The 23,527-nt window shown below is 25.9% G+C and overlaps 1 protein-coding gene across 1 annotated transcript in view; it reads left to right on the top strand.

Annotated features, from left to right (window-relative positions):
* fzr (fizzy and cell division cycle 20 related) overlaps nucleotides 1-23,527 on the top strand; it is a 69,146-nt gene that overhangs the window by 2,665 nt on the left and 42,954 nt on the right. Inside the window, exons 2-3 of the mRNA XM_075299370.1 lie at nucleotides 10,730-11,019; nucleotides 16,838-17,090. Of these exons, the coding sequence (XP_075155485.1) occupies nucleotides 10,898-11,019; nucleotides 16,838-17,090 (375 nt within the window). The 5' untranslated portion in view covers nucleotides 10,730-10,897. The remainder of the gene's footprint in view (nucleotides 1-10,729; nucleotides 11,020-16,837; nucleotides 17,091-23,527) is intronic.

Raw genomic sequence — 23,527 nt, 5'->3', positions numbered from 1 at the left:
ATAATCCTCCATAGAAATAGTCATGAATTGCTCAAACGGGAAGAGACAGAAAACCCAAATCTTAACCAAAGAAGCTTTCGATTTGTATAAAAATCTTTTGCAAAAAATCTTTCGAAATGCAGTAATGTTGCATATACGAAAGAGAGGGAGACATGTGTCCACTGTGACCAAATGGAAAATAATAGGGGATCCATATTTATATTTGCGACATAATCCCCAGCGGTGGATTATTCCACCTCAGTAATGGTGGTGACATTTCTATAAGTGGTTTCACTGTAATGTGGAACGCCTTTCGGACTCGGCTATAAAAAGGAGGTCCCTTGTCATTGAGTTTAACATGGAATCGGGCAGCACTCAGTGATAAGAAAGAAGTACACCAATGTGGTATCACAATGGACTGAATAGTCTAAGTGGGCCTTATACATCGGGCTGCCACCTAACCCAAATTTTAACCGAAAAATCTTTCGATTGGTACAAAAATCTTCCGGAACGCAGTAATGTTGCATATACGAAACAGGAAGATATGTGTCCACAGTGGCCAAATGGAAAAATATGGGGGATCCATATTTATATGTGAATGATAGACCTCTATCCGATGGTAAAAACGGATATTACAAAATGTATTTGCGAGTCTCAATATAAGCCCTGAGAAAAGTGGAGGTATTGCTCTTCGAGAGAAATGTTGCCACTATGGTCAAACGGAAATCGATGGGGGATACAGTTTTATATGTGAAAGATGAATTTTTTAGTCCTTTATCCAATGGCAAAAACGTATATAGCAAAATGTGTTTGGGAGTCTCAATATATGGCCTGGAAAACGTGGAGGCAAATTTTTGGTTAAATTAATTAAAAAATTGGTTAAATCCGACTATTGAAAAATTTAATCGAAAAGTCGACCTTTGCAAAAATTGAATGTCGATTTAACCCTTATCCTGTACAAGTGTGTCAAAATTGCTCAAACCAATTTTATATGAGTATATTTTTTGTATGATCATTATTTCGACTTGAAACTTCTTAACTTTTATTTATTTATAAGAATTTTATTCTAAAGAACTAGTTGAGTTTAAAGCTCTGTTTGGCTGAGCCCTATGAAAAAAGTTCCGTATTCTGTATTAGTGGGTCAACATAAATTTATATTGGGCAAATTTGAGCCACTAATACAATATGTGGTATTCTTTCATGTACAAGTTAAGGGTTAAAAAATACAAGTTTTTAAAAAAAGTCTAAAAGTCGAACTTTTTATTCTGATGAAACTTGTCTAGATGGCAAATGAGCGATGAAAACTCTGCAGTCGCTGCGAAGACCACCAAATTTTTTGGATTAACTATTTGATTAACTATACGCCTTTGGCTGTGGGAGTTCTCATTTCTAATAAGAATTCGGCAAGCAGCACAGCATGTTGTCTTGGTCAAAGACCAATGCACAGGTTTCAAAAGTATTATCCCAATCGCAGGCACGCGAACAGGGTTGTTTTCACATATGCTGCTTGTTACAATATACGGACGTTTTGGTGGTTGTCCCACTGTTATCGTTACGGTGGTGTGTGACATCTTTCTATGGTCTTTTACCTACCCTAATATTACAATGCTTACCTTTGGCCTCACAACCAAAAAACAGAAACAGATGTACAGTTTTGATTCCAACCAGGAAGAAAAGTGTGCTGCTTTTCCATCTCAGACCCCTGGAGTGTGTGTGTGTAAAACTCACGTACATTCTCTTCGTATGCAGGAAAGAATGAAAATAAGAACAGAGTTAAAAGAATAATTAATGCAGTTTTTATGTTAAATGAAAAATAGGGGGAAAACTCACCGTATTATCTAATGTGTCAGCAACGTGTGGAGATCTTGTTTGATTCAATATAGACATAGTCTTTCCATAAGGAAATATCCACCACCACCAATGTCATTATCATTTCCTCCCCCCAAAATAACATGTTAAGGATGTAAGCATTTTTAAAAATCAAATCACATCGAGATATTATGTCGCCACTAGCAACAATGGTTTAAATAAAATTTTACAAATTCCAATTTGTTTGGTCTTCCTTTCTAAAAATATCACTATTGTTGTTACACCATCATATTTGCTATAGTATGGGGTCATTGTAATTATACTCTAAGTATTAATGTTTGTATGTATACACCAAGAGTTGTTTCCTCATGTAACATCTTCTCTGTGTGCTTTATTTACTACATAAATTTATGGGATATCTGGTATTTCAATTGTAAATCTTTTTTTCCAGTGTTATTGTGGACTGGTAGCGTATCTAAAGAGTTATGATAGCGATATGATGATATATGGAAGCATACAAAATATGCCTCTGATTTTCTAGTATATAAAAAAATGGGAAATGCGATTGGAAATAAAATTAAATATTAAAAATTCTTAAATTTCTTAAAATTTTGGGATTATATTTTTTTTCGGGCAAATCTGGAAATTTTAAACGTAACTAAATCAATAGAATGCTGTGTATAAGGCAGCAATTTATTGTCCAATTCAACCAACTTGGTGCTGTCGAGGCGGTAGGTAGGGGCGTGAAAGAGCATGTTTTTTCCACAAAGTGCGGCGTTTTTACAGATATTCAGAGTTGAACCAGCTCAATAATAATAAAGTATAGTATATAAAGTATTGTGAATACTGCAGAACATTGTCCTGCAGCAATACTGTATGTTTGGGAATAATGACTTACCATCACTGTATATTTTCGGTTTGCTGGGGATATCCCACAAATGCTCTTTGTAAGTAGTGTTTCATCCAAACAACTTACCCAGCTTTTGCTGGAAGTCTTTACCTTCTTTTTAGGATATTTATCATGAACATTCCAATATTTTCATAGTTGAGTTTTTCTCCGATTTGTACTCAGGAAAACATTTTCTTTTATATTCAATTATGAAATTATTTGATACAATTAATTTTTAATTTAAATGTCTTCCATCACAGAAATTATAGTACACACAAAAAAATTTCACGAAAATTTTTCCAATTAAAATTTTAATTGAGATTTAAAAAATATTCAATTAAAAATTTAATTGATTCAACAAATTTTTTAATTGAAACAAAAATCAATCACAAACATAATAGTATCAATTAATTTTTTAATTGGATCAATTAACTTTTTAATTGACCTTCAATTAATTTTTTAATTGATACTATCATTTCTGTGATTGAAGACATTTCAATTAAAAATTAATTGGATCAATTAATTTCGTGATTGAATCAGAAAAAAAATGTTTGTATCAATAACCAAAGTCAATTAAAAAATTAATTTTTCTGATTGATTTTTGTTTCAATTAAAAAAAATGTTGAACCTAGAGGTGTGCGCGTGAATGAAAATTTACTCACACTCAAACACATTTACGAATCAAAATGTTTATTCACGCACGATAGGTGTGGTAGCCACTCATGCACATTCTCGAAATGAAAACCGGTACTCACGCATGAACTTCTTGTAATGACTCACGCTCACGCACGATTCACGACAATTCGCGTGACTCACGAAACTCACGATATTTTCCAACCGGGAATGAGCAAAGGTGACAAAATTCATGAATAGAATATAGTTCGAAAGCTAAATTAATTTTCAGTTAACATACGAGTAAGAATTAAATTTTGATTTTTTTCGTGAGCTTGATTTTGCAGGAATTTTATTCACGCACATTCACGAAGCGATTTTATTTCTCACGCACGCTCACGCATGACATATTTGTTTCATTCACGAGAGTTGCTTCAGATTTTGTTCACGATTCACATGATCCACTCGTGTCACGACAATTTCGTGTCACACGCACACCTCTAGTTGAACCGATTAAATTTTTAATTGATTATTTTTAAAATTTAAATTTTGTTAATATATTTTTCTATGTACCAGTAGATTTAAATAAATTTGTTATACTAGTCATCGAAGAAGAAGAGTCACCGTTCTAGAAATACAAATGTCCGAGTCGATTTCTTGACCAATCGAATTTTTATCAAAAAAAGTCAAAATCGTCCATTTGTAATCAATCGGTTTTAGAACTTTTTTTTTGAAAGTGAAGCAAATCCAAGTTATTAGTCGATTCGTTTATTCGATATATGAATGAAATATAGGCGTGAGATTGGTTCTCACAATTACAAGCCTCGACAAACGATTTTTTTTTTAATCGAAATAATTAATCTTTACCCAGCAAAAAAATTTGGAAGTTCTTCTAAAGACAACTTTAAAAGCACTTCGAACAATGTCCTCCCCAAGCTGTTCTTTATTTTAACTGCACAGTAAGTTCATTTTAGCCAATTTTTTTTATTACTCGATTTTTTTCATATTTTTAATGCAAAATTTATTTTTGTTTTTCAAATAGGTTAAAAGCAGATTAAGAATTAATGAAATGGAACAAATTATTTGAATTTTGCCCTATAAAATACCATTCCAGAAAAACTGAATTTTTGAAAATATTTGATGTCAAACGTTCCAGATAGCATTAGAATGCATTAAAATCATATAAAATTGTATAAATTATTTATTTGTCATCATATATCACAAAATTTCGTAATTCACAACCAAAACACTGAATTCGCAGTACACCTTAAAAAGTGATGCAAATTCAGTGCACCGGTTGTTGAAATGGTGGATATCCGTCCTATGACAAGCCCATGTTAAATTCATCGCTTCTGCGCCATTTTTGCTCCACTTCCGGATCCAAAAAGAACATTTTCACTACTTTTTTGGCGACGCTTTTTTTGCTGGGTAGTGATAGCCCAGCGGTAGTCATTAAAATCTGATTTTAAAGAAAACATCGTTTTTGAATCGTAAGAAAATTGTGATATCACTCTTTTCATGGTGAAAACTTATCAAAAAAGTCTAAAATAGAAATTCCTTAAAATTCTTTAGCACCTTTCTAAATTGGAAAAAAATCAACGAAATAAAAAACTTTCATAAAAAACAGACGTAAACTCTCTCTAAAATTTTTGATTATTAAAAAAAATTAATATCGAAAAAAACTTTAACGTCGAAGATTAACGATGTTAGTCGAAATATTTGATAATAAATTTAATAAGTAATCAAACATCGTAAAAAGGATTTTTTATTAAAAGGTCCTCAAGACGAAATAATAATAAAATAAATCAATAAATCAAAACATCGAAAAAAGAAGAAAATTTCGCTTTATTCCAAAATATAGTAAGAATCAACTACTATATTGTTAAAATGGTCATGATCAATGATTTTGTTCTTTTAGTTAATATGTTCTTCTACGAGGGGGTGTAATTTCGTAAGGGGTAGATAAAAATTACCCATCACGCTTTGTGGAAATCTCAAAATGTTAAGAATAATTTAGTTCAATTTTCGCACGAGGTGATTTATTCTTTCTATAAAACGGTTATTTTTTCAAAAATCAACTTTTTAATAAAGGTCAAAGCCGAATCGATTTTAATTAAAAAAAAATTCGTCAAAAGTCTTCTTCGAACTTTGAAAATGGTAAATTATTACTCGATTCCTTTCTTTGATACGTGGTTGAATTAGAGATTGATCCTTCAACCTACAAAGCATACTAGCATATGAATCTAGCAATGCACACCAAAAATAATTTAGTTATGTTTCTTGCTGGCTATACACTCTTCACTCTTAAAGGTCTTGGGGGAAAATGAATTCTAAGCCCATTTTGATAATTATTAGTATAAAAAAAATTTATTTGAATATACCATAAATTAGGAAACCCTTGTTAAGGTTCAATTTTCATATAAAATATTTTTTAAAATGTATTTTAACTAGGTTTGGAAAATGCGGGTACCAATTCTAATTCTAATTGATTTATTTATGAACTAACTCATTTATTAGTGTTAGCTATGCTAACAAGCCTGTCATCGATATCATGGGGTTAAAATATTTATGAAATTCTTATAGTCTTTTCAGAAAAATTGGCATTTAAGGGAGAGTGTGCTATTGTAGGCATCTAACATGTGTTACGTATGAGGGTATTTAAAAAGCCATTATTATTGATTATTATTAGCCATGAATAATGTTACCAAATACATTTTTATCTCTAACAAGGAATATGTATTTTTGGCTGAGTAATAGACTCATTTAATATTTTTCGCTCCATACCCATATAGGCTTGGCTCAATGCATTAGTATTGTCATCATATTTTCATTTATATTTCTGCTTTACCACTCCTAATTTGTAAGTTGTTGAATGTTCTAACCAAATATAAAATCAATTTAAATCCTATTTACTTTTGATTTGTCATTTGACCAACCTAATTTTTTCCCAGACAAATTTAAAACGTCAAATTACTCATATACGTGGCGATATTTCTTTCTCATTTCGGTTTTTTGTATTTTGGAATACTCCCAAGAATAATTCATATGTGTGTCACCACAAAAGTGGTACCTCCATTATTGCCCCTATATGCAATGTCTACCCGTACATTAATCACTACAACAAAATAAAAAACAAAAAATTCTGTGTGAAAAATGACAAAACAATGAGTTTGCCATTGGAAAAAGCTATAGATAGCATAGGGAGGCCCTCATTCTTATCAAAAAGTAAATATAAACAAATATTTGTAAAGATAATATGTTCGTAGTTATTGAGGGTTGGAGCGACCATTAGGTTATCATCGTAGAAGTTTATTATCATTTACTTGCACTGACTACAATATTTATTGTTCAGGTTGTTTTATAGAAATACGTATTTAGGTTCAAAGAAAATTACAAATGTAATGGATGACTGAACAATTTTGAATTAAAAAAAAAAACGACTGGAGTCAACTTAATTGTTCATCAAGAAAAAATCAAATCCTCTATGCGGTTTTATTTTAACTGAAAAATGATCAGAATATCAAGAGAGAAAGGATACCGAAATCATTTCATTCTGGTTTTAGAAAAGTACTACACAGAAAAATATTCAATTAAAAATTTAATTGATTCAACAAATTTTTTAATTAAAACAAAAATCAAACGTAAAACTTAATAGTGTCAATTAATTTTTTAATTAGATCAATTATTTTTTTAATTGATTTCGGTGATTGATACTATCATTTGTTTGAAGACATTTCTATTAAATATTAATTTGGATCAATTAATTTCGTGATTGAATCCAATTTTTTTGTGTATGAGAGTATAAGGAAGTTTTGGTAGTACTGCCTCAAATTCTTTTTTTTTAATAAATTTGTCATTTGTTTTGGCTTAATGAGACTTCTTATCTTCTACGAGTCACCATCAATACGAGTACTATCCTTAAATTGTTTTGATTTTCTTTCTACACTTGCCCTGTGTATTATTTAGGGATTACCAAACACTTACTCTAATTGGGATTTTATGATACCCAATGGACGATATTTATTTTGAAACGGTAGTGCTTGTTATGATGATTATGGAAAAAACAAACCTATTTCGTAAGATGTTTTGTATTTGTTATATTTTTTTCTACCTGTCCTCCCATGTTGTTATTCGTCGCATGCCAATTTTAGTGTCCTGTTTTGCCTTCTTTTCCTTGACCACTAATAACACGATGTTCATTACTTCTTGCCTATGCTCTTATAAAAGCCTAGTGATGTTTGTAGCAAATGAACAGTTTTGAAAGACAATTCAAATATTGAACATCAAGTGCTCAGTAATTTTTAAATATTGGATATATGCAGAGAAAAGTGAATAAAAATATTAAAATTATTTGGAAATATTATTTAAAACAGTAATATAATAAAAAACAAATATTACCATCTCAAATTTGAAAAATTATTTTTCTATTTGATACCAAAAATATCTAATAAAATGAAATTATCTAAAAAATAATAATATAAGGAAAAATAAATGATATTTTCTAAAAAAAAGTTTTAAATAGCGTGAAGATAATTTCATGGTTTGTGTTTCGGGTCTGAAAATTTAAAATTTTAGAGACGAATTTACCATGTGAAATGAGTTACGAAAAATTAAATATATTAGCAATAAAAAGGCAGAACAAAAGAACATCCTTTGTTATATATTAACAAAGTGTATAATTTCTATATGATTTCTAAATCTAAACTAAATTTGGAATAAATTGTGTCAAAATTTTATTTGGAATAAATTGTGTCAAAATTTTATTTTTTTAGAAAATTTTGTCAAAATATTATTTCTATAGAAAATTTTGTAAAAATTTAATTTTCTACAGAAAATTTTGTCAAAATTTTATTTTTATGGAAAATTTTGTCACAATTTTATTACTATAGAAAATTTTGTCAAAATTGTATTTATATAGAAAATTTTGCAAAAATTTTAATTCTATAGAAAATTTTGTCAAAGTTTTATTTCTATAGAAAATTTTGTAAAAATTTTAATTCTATAGAAAATTTTGTCAAAATTTTATTTCTATAGAAAATTTTGTCAAAATTTTAATTCTATAGAAAATTTTGTCAAAATTTTAATTCTATAGAAAATTTTGTCAAAATTTTATTTCTATAGAAAATTTTGTCAAAATTGTATTTATATAGAAAATTTTGTCAAAATTTTATTTCTATAGAAAATTTTGTCAAAATTTTATACCTATAGAAAATTTTGTCAAAATTTTATTTCTATAGAAAATTTTGTCAAAATTTTATAAATTGTGTCAAAATTTTATTTCTTTAGAAATAAAATTGTAAACATTTTAAAAATTTTAATTCTATAGAAAATTTTGTCAAAATAGAAAATTTTGTAAAAATTTTATTTTTTGGGAAAATTTAATTCTATAGAAAATTTTGTCAAAATTTTATTTATATAGAAAATTTTGTCAACATTTTATTTCTATAGAAAATTTTGTCAAAATTTTATTTCTATAGAAAATTTTGTCAAAATTTTATAAATTGTGTCAAAATTTTATTTCTTTAGAAATAAAATTGTAAACATTTTAAACATTTTAATTCTATAGAAAATTTTGTCAAAATTTTATTTCTATAGAAAATTTGTTTAAAATTTTTTTTTATAGATAATTTTGTCAAAATTTTATTTCTATAGAAAATTTTGTCAAAATTTTATTTCTATAGAAAATTTTGTCAACATTTTATTTCTATAGAAAATTTTGTCAAAATTTTTTTTCTATAGAGAATTTTGTTAATATTTTATTTCTATAGAGAATTTTGTTAAAATTTTATTTTTATAGAAAATTTTGCAATAATTTAAATTCCATAAAAAATGTTGCAAAAATTTTATTTTTATAAAAAATCTTGCCAAAATTTTATTTCTATAGAAAATTCAAAATTTTATTTATATAGAAAATTTTGTCAAAATTTTATTTCTATAGAAACTTTGTCAAAATTTTATTTCTATAGAAAATTTTGTCAAAATTTTATTTCTATAGAAAATTTTGCCAAAGTTTTATTTCTATAGAAAATTTTTTCAAAATTTTATTTCTATAGAAAATTTTGTAAAAAATTTGTAAACATTTTATTTCTATAGAAAATTTTGTAAAAAATTTGTAAACATTTTATTTCTATAGAAAATTTTGTAAAAATTGTATTTCTATAGTAAATTTTGTCAAAAGTTTATTTCTATAGAACATTTTATTTCTATAGAAAATTTTATCAAAATTTTATTTCCATAGAAAATTTTGTCAAAATTTTATTTCTATAGAAAATTTTGTAAACATTTTATTTCTATAAAAAATTTTATATGCATAGTCAGGCGTGAATAGGTTTGTATCTGGCGTTTTCCTTTTCTACCCAAATGTCATTGCACTTTAATTTCATTGTCAAATAAATCTTCAAATGTGTCGACCCAAACAGCTTCCATAAATTACAAAACTTTAAAAGAGAAATTGATATTCTAACGGTGTATGGGCTATTTTTCACAGGAGAAAATCTAGACTTGAGGTCTAAGATCGTGATTTACAATTTTTTTCTTTGTGAACCCATAAATGATTTTTAAGCGCATACCTCAAAAAAAGATACAAGTTAAAGAAATTCCTTGTCATTTTATTATGTATTTGTTTTATTATAGAGAAACCAACGAGGTTGTTATCTGCTTAAAAATGACAAAGCTTTTGGTCTTTGCGTGATTAACGTAAAGACAGGCGTCTTCATGCCTGTGTGTATTTTTAAGCTACGCATCACGTTTTCCAATGTTAGTTTTGTACACTTTTACACTTCTACCCTCACCAAAACATGTTTGGATTTTAAAAATGTTATTTATTTTTAAATTTAATTCTTTCGACAATTATTTGTGACTTGTTAAGATGTCTTTTATTGACATTGATTAATTAATTACTTTATATGTATTGCAAAACATGTGGTTGTTAATCAGCTAAATAGAATTAAAACAAATCATTAATTTCGATGGATCGAAAATAGCAAAGATGATAATTAAAATTGTTTAAGAAGTATGCATTTTCCCAAGACTCCATTTATTTCACAATTTCTTGTGGGAAGCATTTTTTATATATCACACTCGAAGAGAAAAATAATATTATTGGGGATTTTTTTTTGTGGCGACCATTTACCATTATTACCGCAACCATGTTGCCCCAGTGAATGAATTAATTTTTCGTTGAAATTAATCATCACCGTCAAAAGAAAATATTAATAATTTTTTTTGTGATAGATTTTTGTTTTAATTAACAAATTATTTGAGTCAGTTAAATATTTAAAAATAAAATTCAAATAAAATTGTAATTAAAAAAAAAACTTCGTTGGTATTTTTCTGTGATTGCTAGAATTTGTTTTGTAATTTTAAAAATTTTATTTTAATTTAGCCTCAATACATTATCATTTTTACTAATTATCTATTATTCTCTTTATTCAATTTCAGATAACAACAAACTTGAAATTCAACAATAATTGAAAATCACTTTTTTTGTATATATTTTTGAAGAATATATTTTGTATATATATTTTTTTGGTACAAATCATATTTTGTTAAAATTCTATTGATCTCTCACATAAACCTATTGCCGCTAAACAACCCAGTATCACAACAATGTTTAGTCCCGAATATGAGAAACGTATACTAAAACATTTTAGTCCTGTGGCTAGAAATCTTTTTAATTCATTTGAAGCTGCATCAACTACATCATCGCTGGATCGATTTATACCTTGCAGGTAAGCTATTGTATTATTATTTCAAAAACATTTAGATAGATAGATCTAAGGTCATTAATGACTTTCTTAAAGACATTTCTATAAGTATTCATTAGCGGACAAAAATTTAGTATTTTAGTTAACCAACACAACAAGAAAGAAGAAGAGTTTAATTGGTTAAGACCACGTTTGTCACAGTTGGTAGAATTCTACCAAACAGGGTAGATTTAATTGGTTTAGACCACGTTTGTCACAGTTGGTAGAATTCTACCAAACAGGGTAGATTTTTTATAGAAATAAAAATTTGACAAAATTTTCTATTGAAATAAATTTTTGACAATTTTTTCTGTAAATTTTTGCCAATATTTAATGGAAATAATATTTTGACAAAATTTTCTATAGAAATAAAATTTTGCTAAAATTTTCTATAGAAATAAAATTTTGACATTTTCTTTAGAAATAAAATTTTGATAAAATTTTCTATAGAAATAAAAGTTTGACAAAATTTTTTATGGAAATAAAATTTTGACAAAATTTTCTATAGAAATAAAATTTTGACAAAATTTTCTATAGAAAAAAAAAATTTGGCAAAATTTTTTATTGAAATAAAATTTTGACAAAATTTTCTATAGAAATAAAATTTTGACAAAATTTTCTATAGAAATAAAATTTTGACAAAATTTTCTATAGATATTAAATTTTGACAGAATTTTCTATAGAAATAAAATTTTGATAATATTTTCTATAGAAATAAAATTTTGACAAAATTTCCTATAGAAATAAAATTTTGACAAAATTTCCTATAGAAATAAAATTTTGACAAAATTTTCTATAGAAATAAAATTTTGACAAAATTTTCTATAGAAATAAAATTTTGACAAAATTTTCTATAGAAATAAAATTTTGACAAAATTTTCTATAGAAATAAAATTTTAACAAAATTTTCTATAGAAATAAAATTTTGACAAAATTTCCTATAAAAATAAAACTTTGACAAAATTTCCTATAGAAATAAAATTTTGACAAAATTTCCCATAGAAATAAAATTTTGACAAAATTTTCTATAGAAATAAAATGTTGACAAAATTTTCTATAGAAATAAAATTTTAACAAAATTTTCTATAGAAATAAAATTTTAACAAAATTTTCTATAGAAATAAAATTTTGACAAAATTTTCTATAGAAATAAAATTTTGACAAAATTTTCTATAGAAATAAAATTTTGACAAAATTTTCTATAGAAATAAAATTTTGACAAAATTTTCTATAGAAATAAAATTTTGACAAAATTTTCTATAGAAATAAAATTTTGACAAAATTTTCTATAGAAATAAAATTTTGACAAAATTTTCTATAGAAATAAAATTTTGACAAAATTTTCTATAGAAATAAAATTTTGGCAAAATTTTCTATAGAAATAAAATTTTGACATTTGACAAAATTTTCTATAGAAATAAAATTTTGACAAAATTTTCTATAGAAATAAAATTTTAACAAAATTTTCTATAGAAATAAAATGTTGACAAAATTTTCTATAGAAATATTTATGTTTATTGGTTTTTTGGTAGAATTTTCTACAATTTTTGTAGATTATTTTTGGCTTGAGTGGCAAATGTAGTTAAGACTTATTAATCTTATTTGCTATAAGTCTTTCATTATCGAGGATAAAAAATAAATATCTTCGAACTATTGATCATTGATTTATTGCTTTGCCTTGTTCTTTTTAAACTTCATAAATAGAAAATATCAAATAAAATATTTGCAATAACAATTAAACATAAATCTATCATAAAGCAATGTCATTCCCACCCTTGTTATCTTCAAATACGTGAGCCAACGCATTTTCTTCCTCAACATGACATAACGTGAGTACTGCTTTGCTACACTTAAAATTCAATGCATTTGCATTTTGATTTTTTCATTAATAATTTTTAATAACATTTCTAATGTCAACAAATTGTGGAGAAACCTTGTCTTTGGACACATTAGCCATTATTAATAGGATATTAGAACACATGGGGTTCAAAACGATATTTTTCACAAGCGCCTGCTAAGAATAGAGTACTCACTGAATTCACTGCTGTTTTGTCTATCTTGTGCTGTGTGGTCGTTCTATTCACAACCTTGTGTGCATTGCGTCCATGCGACAAGGTATCGTAAATCTACCCTGAATATGATAAGTACTGAAAAATAATTCTTTTTGCATATTTATTATAAAATTGTTTTGTATTGTGTGTGTGTTTTTTTTAATACATGAGAACGTGCACAATTATTGTCAAATTTCAAATGAATTCATTGCAAATGCATAGCAAACTAATAATGTAGAATTTGCAAAAATCATCATGAGAAAGACCTTCAACAAAAGGTTCAATGCATTGCACAATGGGAAGATGTTTGCCAAATGTTGTATAGAAATAATTTAATTTTAAAATACAAGACATCTTTTGTTGGATTGTTCTGATTGTGGGAAAACTTCTTTCCTTTGGAATATCTCTTATTTTTGTGATATATTTTTCTCATCGTTTTTTGTTGGATTGTTCCGATTGTGAACAAAAAGTCTTTCCTTTGGGAAATCTCTTATTTTCTATAGAAAATTTTGTAAAAATTTTATTTCCATACAAAATTTTGTCAAAATTTTATTTTCATAAAAATTTTTGTCAACATTTTATTTCCATCAAAAAAATTGTCAAAATTTATTTCTATACAAAATTTTGTCAAAATTTATTTCTATACAAAATTTTGTCAAAATTTTATTTCTATAGAAAATTTTGTCAACATTTTATTTCCATAGAAAATTTTGTAATTTTATTTCTATAGAAAATTTTGTCAAAATTTTATTTCTATAGAAAATTTTGTCAAAATTTTATTTCTATAGAAAATTTTATCACAACTTTGTTTCTATAGAAACTTTTAACAATTTTTTTTTCTATAGAAAATTTTATCAATTTTTTGTTCTATAGAAAATTTTAACACAATTTTTTTTTTTCTATAGAAAATTTTAACACAATTTTATTTCCATAGAATATTTTAACACAATTTTATATCTATAGAAAATTTTGGACAAAATTTTATTTCTATAGAAAATTTTGTCAAAATTTTATTTCTATAGAAAATTTTGTCAAAATTTTATTTCTATAGAAAATTTTGTCAACACTTTATTTCTATAGAAAATTTTGTCAAAATTTTATTTCTATAGAAAATTTTGTCAACACTTTATTTCTATAGAAAATTTTGTCAAAATTTTATTTCTATAGAAAATTTTGTCAACATTTTATTTCTATAGAAAATTTTGTCAAAATTTTATTTCTATAGAAAATTTTGTCAAAATTTTATTTCTATAGAAAATTTTGTCAAAATTTTATTTCTATAGAAAATTTTATCAACATTTTTTTTATAGAAAATTTTGTCAAAATTTCATTTCTATAGAAAATTTTGTCAAAATTTTATTTCTATAGAAAATTTTATCAACATTTTTTTTATAGAAAATTTTGACAAAATTTTATTTCTATAGAAAATTTTGACAAAATTTTATTTCTATAGAAAATTTTGACAACATTTTATTTCTATAGATAATTTTGTCAAAATTTTATTTCCTTAGAAAATTTTGTCAAGCTTTTATTTCTATAGAAAATTTTTTTAAGGTTTTATTTCTATAGAAAATTTTGTCAAAATTTTATTTCTATAGAAAATTTTGTCCAAATTTTATTTCTATATAAAATTTTGCCAAAATTTAATTTCTATAGCAAATTTTGTCAAAATTTTATTTCTATAGAAAAATGTTAACATTTTATTTCTAAAGAAAATTTTGTCAAAATTTTATTTCTATAGAAAATTTTGTTATATTTTTTCTATAGAAAATTTTGCCAAAATTTTAGTTGTATAGAAAATTTTTTTAAAATTTTATTGCTACAGAAAATTTTGTCAAAATATTATTTCTATAAAAAATTTTGTGAAAATTTTATTTATATAGAAAATTTTATCACAACTTTGTTTCTATAGAAAATGTTATCAAATTTTTTTGTATAGAAAATTTTATCACAATTTTATTTCTATAGAAAATTTTGACAAAATTTTATTTCTATAGAAAATTTTGACAAAATTTTATTTCTATAGAAAATTTTGACAAAATTTTATTTCTATAGAAAATTTTGACAAAATTTTATTTCTATAGATAATTTTGTCAAAATTTAATTTCTATAGAACATTTTGTCAAAATTTTATTTCTATAGACATTTTTTCAAAATTTTGTTTCTATAGAAAATTTTTTCTTCGAACAAGATTGTTTCTAAGATATGTCTATGCTGTTCGTTTTTCCACAAATTTACCCATTGTGAAGAAAACAGCCGATGGCAATTATTATAATTCTGTAGTTTTAAATTACTGTTCACGCTTACAATCCAACATTACAGGAAAGGGCGGCGTTCATGTATCCAATATAGGTATGCATGGATTGAGTAACATACACACATGGATATATATTGGTTTTATGTTTCCCCTCTCCGTTTCATATTAAAATAATAACGGAAATTTAATATTTCTCGAAAGACAATGCCTTTCTTTTATTATTTATTGTATTGTATGGAATGAATGAACAACAATAACAACCACAAAAAGAAACAACAATTTATTCTGACAGACAACATTTGCATTTGGATTTGCATTATTCACCTGTTTGTGTACTCTCCCTCATTGTAGTGGTGGTGGTTCGGTATGGTATTTAAATTTGAATCATGAAGCCGACATAGTGTCAACTTCCGTTAAAGGTCGTTTTGGTTTTTGTGTTTGTGCCATTATGTTGTACTGTCACAAATAGTACGCCGCACCCGATGTGTTATTAACACTTGTTTAGGCTTTCCTGGTGTACCCCTTTTTTAAGACAAATATTTGTTATTGAAAACAAAAAACGTACACCTATTTATGTAAACTTTTGTTTTAAATTCGTTCTATCCTAATGTGAGTCTTTATTTAATGGTGACTATTTCCCTATGTAGTTTGTAGAGAAAGGCACGTTTTATGTGCTAATTTAATACGCTTTTAGGTTGGACTCTATGGAGTTCGTTTAAAGAACTGCAAGCTAGATTTCTACTATGTCCAGTTTCCGCGCCGATTACTTTTTTTTTGAGTTATAGAATTTCTATATATGAAATTTATCGTAATGTTTGCTATATAAAAAACATAATCAATTAATTTCGTAAATGAAGCCCAACAAATATTAGTTTCCTTTTCTATAATATATATAGTTTCAAAACAATAAATCGCCCATCTTAATTAATTAATTAATTTAATTTTTAATTTTTAAAAAGGGGATTAATCGCCTTAGTTTTGCAATTTTACTGAGTGACTCTGAGTGTCTAACATTACAGGTGTTTTGAGTCAAATCTATCACAAGAGATGCATATGTTACTAACAAAATATCAGAATCCAAAAACAAACAATTTTATGATGAGTAGCATTGTCAAGCTACCAAAAAAAAAAAAATAAAAGCGTACAGTTATTTTTTGTGAGAATAACATGCCAACAAAATAAAAATATCTCTCAATGTGAGAATAAAATTGAGATGAATAAAATTATCATTGCATATGTGAGATAACTATAGTAATATTAAGATAGATCAATTTGAGAATAGAATTGAGATGCAAAAATTATCATTGTATATGTGAGATACGTATAGTAATATTCAATTCGAAAAATGTTAACATGAGATATAACATACAATACATAATAACATTTTATGAGAAGTTTAACATTAGATAACATTTAATAATGATGTTAATGATTTTGGCTTAAATCAACACTGCTACACAATTTTAAAATTTCCTTTCTTTAATTCTATTTACAGAGCAAACAATAATTGGCAAACAAATTTCGCTTCAATAAATAAATCAGATGAAAACTCACCACAGACTAGTAAAAAGCAAAGGGATTGTGGTGAAACAGCACGCGATAGTTTAGCATATTCTTGCCTGCTAAAGAACGAACTACTAGGAACTGCCATTGAAGATGTTAAAGCAATTAGTGATGAAAGAAATGAGAATGCCTATACGCCAAGGGCAAAACGAAGTCTTTTCAAATATCAATCACCTACCAAACAGGTAAGAAAACAAAAACATTAATATAAACAATTTGTTGCATTCTCAATAGTCGTTAATTCTCCAATTGAGAATAAATTGAATGTATACCAAAAATCAACCAACCGTGCTATGGTACTAATATCCGGTCTTCAGTAGACAGAGGAAAAGTCTGGATTTAATTTAAATGATTCCAGTCATGTATGTCTATAAACAACACTTCCTTTATAATTCTCATTGAGGGTTTAAATAATTCAATTAAAAAAGAATGGAAAATTGAGATACCATGCCACTATGAAAAATCTGAAATTGTAATTTAGCCTTTCATTTAGAATTCTATTAGCAACTATTTGGGATTTTCATGTAGAGAATTTTCTTTCCATAGCGTTGGCATATTATGTGCTAGCTTTTCACTATTTTCACATTTTTTTTTCATTGAATTTTTGTCTAGAATTATTCAATGATAGCTTACATAAAATTTCTGCTAGAGTGAAGGATGCATGCAACATGCACTTATTTCCGGATCATAAATAACTCGAAATTTTACTTTAAAAAATATTTTGGTGTTCTTTTTTTTTACACAAAACATCATAGAATAAAAGTCTATGAAACCTTATCTCTGGGTTTCTCTTTTATTTTTTATTTATTTTGCTTGAATATATTTATTCATTGTAAGTTTGTCCTATGATCTCTTTGCCCATTGCTGTGAAAGCAAGTGATTTTTTTTTTTCATTTTATTATCGTTCGTTGCAAGATTATTAACTTTTTCCATTTCAAAGTTCGTTTTGTTCAAATCAACTTTCAATGTTGTTTATTATTATTGGAATAAACAAGAAGTAATTACGTTATTGTGGGAACATGAAAAAAGATTTTAAAAGTTAGAAAAATTATTATTATTAAAACAAATCCAATTTAACCGTCGCTACAAAATTTAAAAAGACGAAAAATGGTTTTTTCCCATGTATAAAAAAAACAATAACTTGCAAAGTCTACTTTTCCAAAATTTTAAAAAGTCGAAAGATCGAAAAGTTTTCTTTTCTAAACTTTGAATAAGTCGAAGATTCCCAAAAAAGACGACTTTTCCATAATTTGAATAAATCGACTCGAAATCGTAAACTTTTTGATTTTGATTTTAACCCCCAATTCGTATTTAGGTTAGGTTAACTATAGTGGCAGAACGTTTAAGCGCAGCTAAAATATTGAAAAACTCGAAAAAATTTTTTTTTCAAAAGTATAAACAAGTCGATAACTTGAAAGGTCTACAACTTTTCAAATTTGTGAAGAAGTCGAAAGATCGAAAAGTTTTCTTTTCTAAACTTTCAATGAGTCGAAGATGTGAAAAGTCGACTTTTCCAAAATTCGTAGACTCGAAATGTTGACTTTTTGATTGTGATTATAATCGTATATAGTGGCAGCCCGTTTAACCGCGGCTCAATCTTTTGAATAAATCCAAAAGTTTACTTTTCAAAATTATAAAATAGTCGAAACTTGAACTCTACTTTTCCAAATTTTAAAAATTCGAAAATTGTTCTTTTCTAAATTTCGAAAAAGTCAAAGACGTGGAATCACGATTTTTTTTTTAAATTTTGAATAAGTCGAAGACTTGAAAAGTCGACGTCTAATTATAATCTCCAATTCGTAGCTCGAAAATTTGAAAAAAGTTGAAAAGTGGATTTTTCTAAAGTATAAAAAAGTCGGTAACTCAAAAAGACTACTTTTCCAAATTTTAAAAAAGTCGAAAGGTTGAAAAATGTTCTTTTCTAAATTTCGAAAAAGTCGAAGACTCGGAATTTCGACTCTTCCAAATTTTGAATAAGTCGGGGACTCGAAAAGTCGACATCTGATTATAACCCCCAATTCGTGGCACAGGCTGCCAAACCGCAACTCAAAAATTTGAAAAATCGAAAAGTGAATTTTTCAAAATTATAAATAGGTCGAAGACTCGAAAAGTCGACTTCCGATTATAATCCACAATTCGTATCTAGGTTAGGTTAAGTATAGTGGCAAAACGCTATTTAGGCTCCCAAGTGATGAACTTCTCTCTTATCAATGATTGCTCAATGACCTGTTTATACCGAGTCCGATCGGTGTTTCACATCACGGTTGAACCACTTAGAGTAGCTTCGCAACACTCAGAAATGTCACCAGCATTACTGAGGCGGGATTATCTACCACTGAAGCATATTTTCGTGTTTAGTCGAAAGTGGGATTGAAACCATGGTTATGGGGCCCCCAATTCTTATCTAATGATGAGAATATTAAAAAAAAATAAGAATAAGATTTGTTTGAGAATGGATAACAAAGAAAACGAAGAATTCAGTAAATGAGATCTCTTTCGCAATTTAAAAAAAATGTATTTTTTTAAAGAAGTCGCATCTTATACTTGGTATCAATACCAAAAATTTTATGTGAAGGCTAAAATCTCGGAGTTTTTGAGTTTGGATTTGTTTTAAATCAAGATACCAACTTTCGCTTAGGCGAGTTAATTGTAATTTGGATTTTTCATTAGTGATTTGTCTATTCGTCAATGAAAAGTATATATCAAAAGAAATTCAAAATACCATAATCTTCAGTTCTTCCTTGGAATATCTTTATTTTATATCTTTCGGGTCTTTGACTCGAAATCAAAAATATTTCGTAAAAGAGGGACAATTATTTCAAAATCAATGTTTGAAGTTTCGCTTTGTTTCTCTATTTTAATAAAGTTGGGTCTTTGATTCGCAATCAAAAATATTTCCTAAAAGGGACAATTATTTCAAAATAAATGTCACTCTCAAAGTGAGTGATGATTGAAGTTTCACTTTGTTTATCTACAGATCTGCTTGTATTGTATTTTTCATATTTAGTTATTGATTTAGGATTTTCTTTCAAATTGTAATCGAAAACATCTGATCAAAGATGATATGAAATCAAATACAAGTATTGTCATCATAATAAATTGATACAAACATAAATGTATGAATATTTTGTTTATCAATTTATTATGGTGACAATACTTGTATATAATTTCATACTCTTTGTTCAGATGTTTTGAATTACAATTTAAAAGAAAATCCTAAATCAATACGTAAATACAAAATAATACAATACACACATCAAGTATGCAATTAATTGTTTCAAATAAATAATTCATCCCTTATTTTCATAACAATTGACTTTTCAATGATAAATGATTGTGTGAGCGCCCGTATTCTCTTTGTCATTGAAGAAGATACTTTGTTCAATATTTATCTATAATTACTTAATAGATGCAACAAAATGACCATGTCATAAAACATTTATTCAATGTTGAAATTAGAAATGAAATAAAAAAAAAAAAACAAAAACTTACGATGATTAATGACAAGAGGTAGAGTGTGAAAATGCTTATACGAGTAGGAAAAACTTATTTATATACCAGCATCATGGAAATGTTGCAACGAAAATGCGATATATAAGTAATAAATAAATAAATAAATTCCCAGTTTATATCCTAAATAGTTATAAACAAAATTTCCATTTTTGAAAATGTAGGAAGATTTGTTTCCCTGTATTTAATATGCTCGATTTTAATCACAATATTAGTTGATCTAAAAACTATTAAAAGAAGATGCGGTGAATATATTTTCGATACATAGATTCATGGATTCGATAGCATCCGCGAGCATATTTTCGAAACGTTTCATCGAACGACTTTGGGTGACCAACGAGGGAAATGATCAAATGAGGGAAATATGTACAGCTCCATTTTCTGGTCAAATTGTAGGGTGGAAATAATATTCTGAAAATATTATATGACTTGAATTACTTTACAATAACTTTTGCAACGATTGCATATTCACAAAAATTAGAGACATACCAAAAGATTTTGGTTTCCCTGGAATATCCAAAGAAAAAATACCAACGAAATTTTAGACAAATGAAATTCCCCTTTCTTATCAAGTAGTTTCTAATTCTTTTTATTTGCCTTTAAAGAAAATTCTTTAGCATCAAAAGAAAACTTTGCTTGTCTTCGTTCCTCAGAAAAGAAAACTCTTCTTTCAGTGTAGCCTCTAGCTTCGCTAGCTTATCGGCTTTGTAGTTCTCTGGTACGTTTCTGTGGCCAGGTACCCATATTAGGTGACTATTGTATTGCTCAGCCATCTCGTTGAGAGAAATTTGCGACTTTCTATGCCCGTTTTCGAGATGAGGAGCACATTTGTTGGAACATTACTTCTCTGTCAATTTGGATTTTGGATTACAGGTTGATTGTCTGAGTATGTATTCATAACAACATGTTTTATTGCTAATCTTTTCGCAAGTTCCATGACTTCTGGTTACACAAAAACCAAATAGTCCATCCAATTCGGAGTCATCGGTATAGAAATGCATAGAACTTTTGTTCCCCGGGGGTATATGAGCAATAATATATATGAAGATCGGTATATTTTTATCAAATGTTGTCAAATTATGAATGGAAAAGTTTTAAAGCATTGATTCTGTATAATTTTGTTTTATGGAATTAATTGAATAAAAAATTAACCGCGGAGACACACTGGTTTTCGGCGCGGAAACCGAATATAGTACCCACCTTAACCCATCACAATCACAATTTCACTTGCTGAAACACAGTTTAAAGACTGGATATGAACCCATGACCATCTTTGGACAATGATTTAAATTAGCATTTTTGTTATGGTAGCTTTTTTTCATAAGAAACGGGAAATTCTCAGTGCTTACTGGACTTAAAAAGTATCTATTGGAAGCAACAAGAAAGAAAAAAAATCACCAAAATCTACCAAATTTAAAAAAATCTTATTTAAAGTTTTTGATGAAATTTTTGTACTCAAATTCAATTAAAAAATTATTATTATTTGATACAATTAATTTTTGTGATTGTTTTTTGTTTCATTTAAAAAATTTGTTGAATCAATTAAATTTAATTGAATATTTTTTAAAACTCAATTAAAGTTTTAATTGGAAAAAATGTATAGAACAATTTGTCAAAATTGTATTTCTATAGAAAATTTTGTCAACATTTTATTTCTGTAGAAAATTATGTCAACATTTTATTTCTATAGAAAATTTTGTCAAAATTTTATACATATAGAAAATTTTGTCAATTTATTTCTGTAAAAAATTTTGTCAAAATTTTATTTGTATAGAAAATTTTGTCAAAATTTTATTTCTATAGAAAATTTTGTCAAAATTTTATTTCTAAAGAAAATTTTGTCTAAATTTTATTTCTATAGAAAATTTTGTCAAAATTTTATTTCTATAGAAAATTTTGTAAAGATTTTATTTCTATAGAAAATTTTGTAACAATTTTATTTCTATAGAAAATTTTGTCAAAATTTTATTTCTATATAAAATTTTGTAAAAAAATTTATTTCTATACAAATTTTGTCAAAATTTTATTTCAATAGAAAATTTTGTCAAAATATTATTTCTACAGAAAATTTTGTCAAAATATTATTTCTATAGAAAATTTTGTCAAAATTTTATTTCTATAGAAAATTTTGTCAAAATTTTATTTCTATAGAAAATTTTTTCAAAATTTTATTTCTATAGAAAATTTTGTCAAAATTTTATTTCTATAGGAAATTTTGTCAAAATTTTATTTTATAGGAAATTTTGTCAAAATTTTATTTCTATAGACAATTTTATCAAAATTTTATTTCAATAGAAAATTTTGTCAAAATATTATTTCTATAGAAAATGTGGTCAAAATTTTATTTCAATAGAAAATTTTTATTTCTATAGAAAATTTTGTCAAAATTTTATTTCAATAGAACATTTTGTCAAAATTTTATTTCTATAGAAAATTTTGTCAAAATTTTATTTCTATTGGAAATTTTGTATAAATTTTATTTCTATAGAAAATTTTGTCAAAATTTTATTTTTATAGAAAATTTTGTTAAAATCTTATATCTATAGAAAATTTCGTCAAAGTTTTATTTTTATAGAAAATTTTGTCAAAATTTTATTTCTATAGAAAATTTTGTCCAAATTTTATTTCTATAGAATATTTTGTCCAAATTTTATTTCTATAGAAAATCTTGTCAAAATTTTATTTCTATAGAAAATTCAAAATTTTATTTCTATAGGAAATTTTGTATAAATTTTATTTCTATAGAAAATTTTGTAAAAATTTTATTTCTATAGAAAATGTTGTCAAAATTTTATTTCTATTGGAAATTTTGTATAAATTTTATTTCTATAGAAAATTTTGTCAACATTTTATTTCTATAGAAAATTTTGTCAAAATTTTATTGCTATAGAAAATTTTGTCAAAATTTTATTTCTATAGAAAATTTTCTCAAAATTTTATTTCTATAGAAAATTTCCTCAAAATTTTATTTCTATCGAAAATTTTGTAAAAAAAATTATTTCTATAAAAAATTTTGTCAAAATTTTATTTTTATAGACAATTTTGTCAAAATTTTATTTCTATAGAAAATTTTGTCCATATTTTATTTTTATATAAAAAAATTTTCAAAATT

The sequence above is a fragment of the Haematobia irritans genome, chromosome 3 (genome assembly GCF_050003625.1).
Source record: "Haematobia irritans isolate KBUSLIRL chromosome 3, ASM5000362v1, whole genome shotgun sequence".
In the NCBI taxonomy this organism is placed as follows: Eukaryota; Metazoa; Arthropoda; class Insecta; order Diptera; family Muscidae; genus Haematobia; species Haematobia irritans.
The sequence above is the reverse complement of the archived record's forward strand: the minus strand, read 5'-3'. Positions and strand labels throughout refer to the sequence as shown.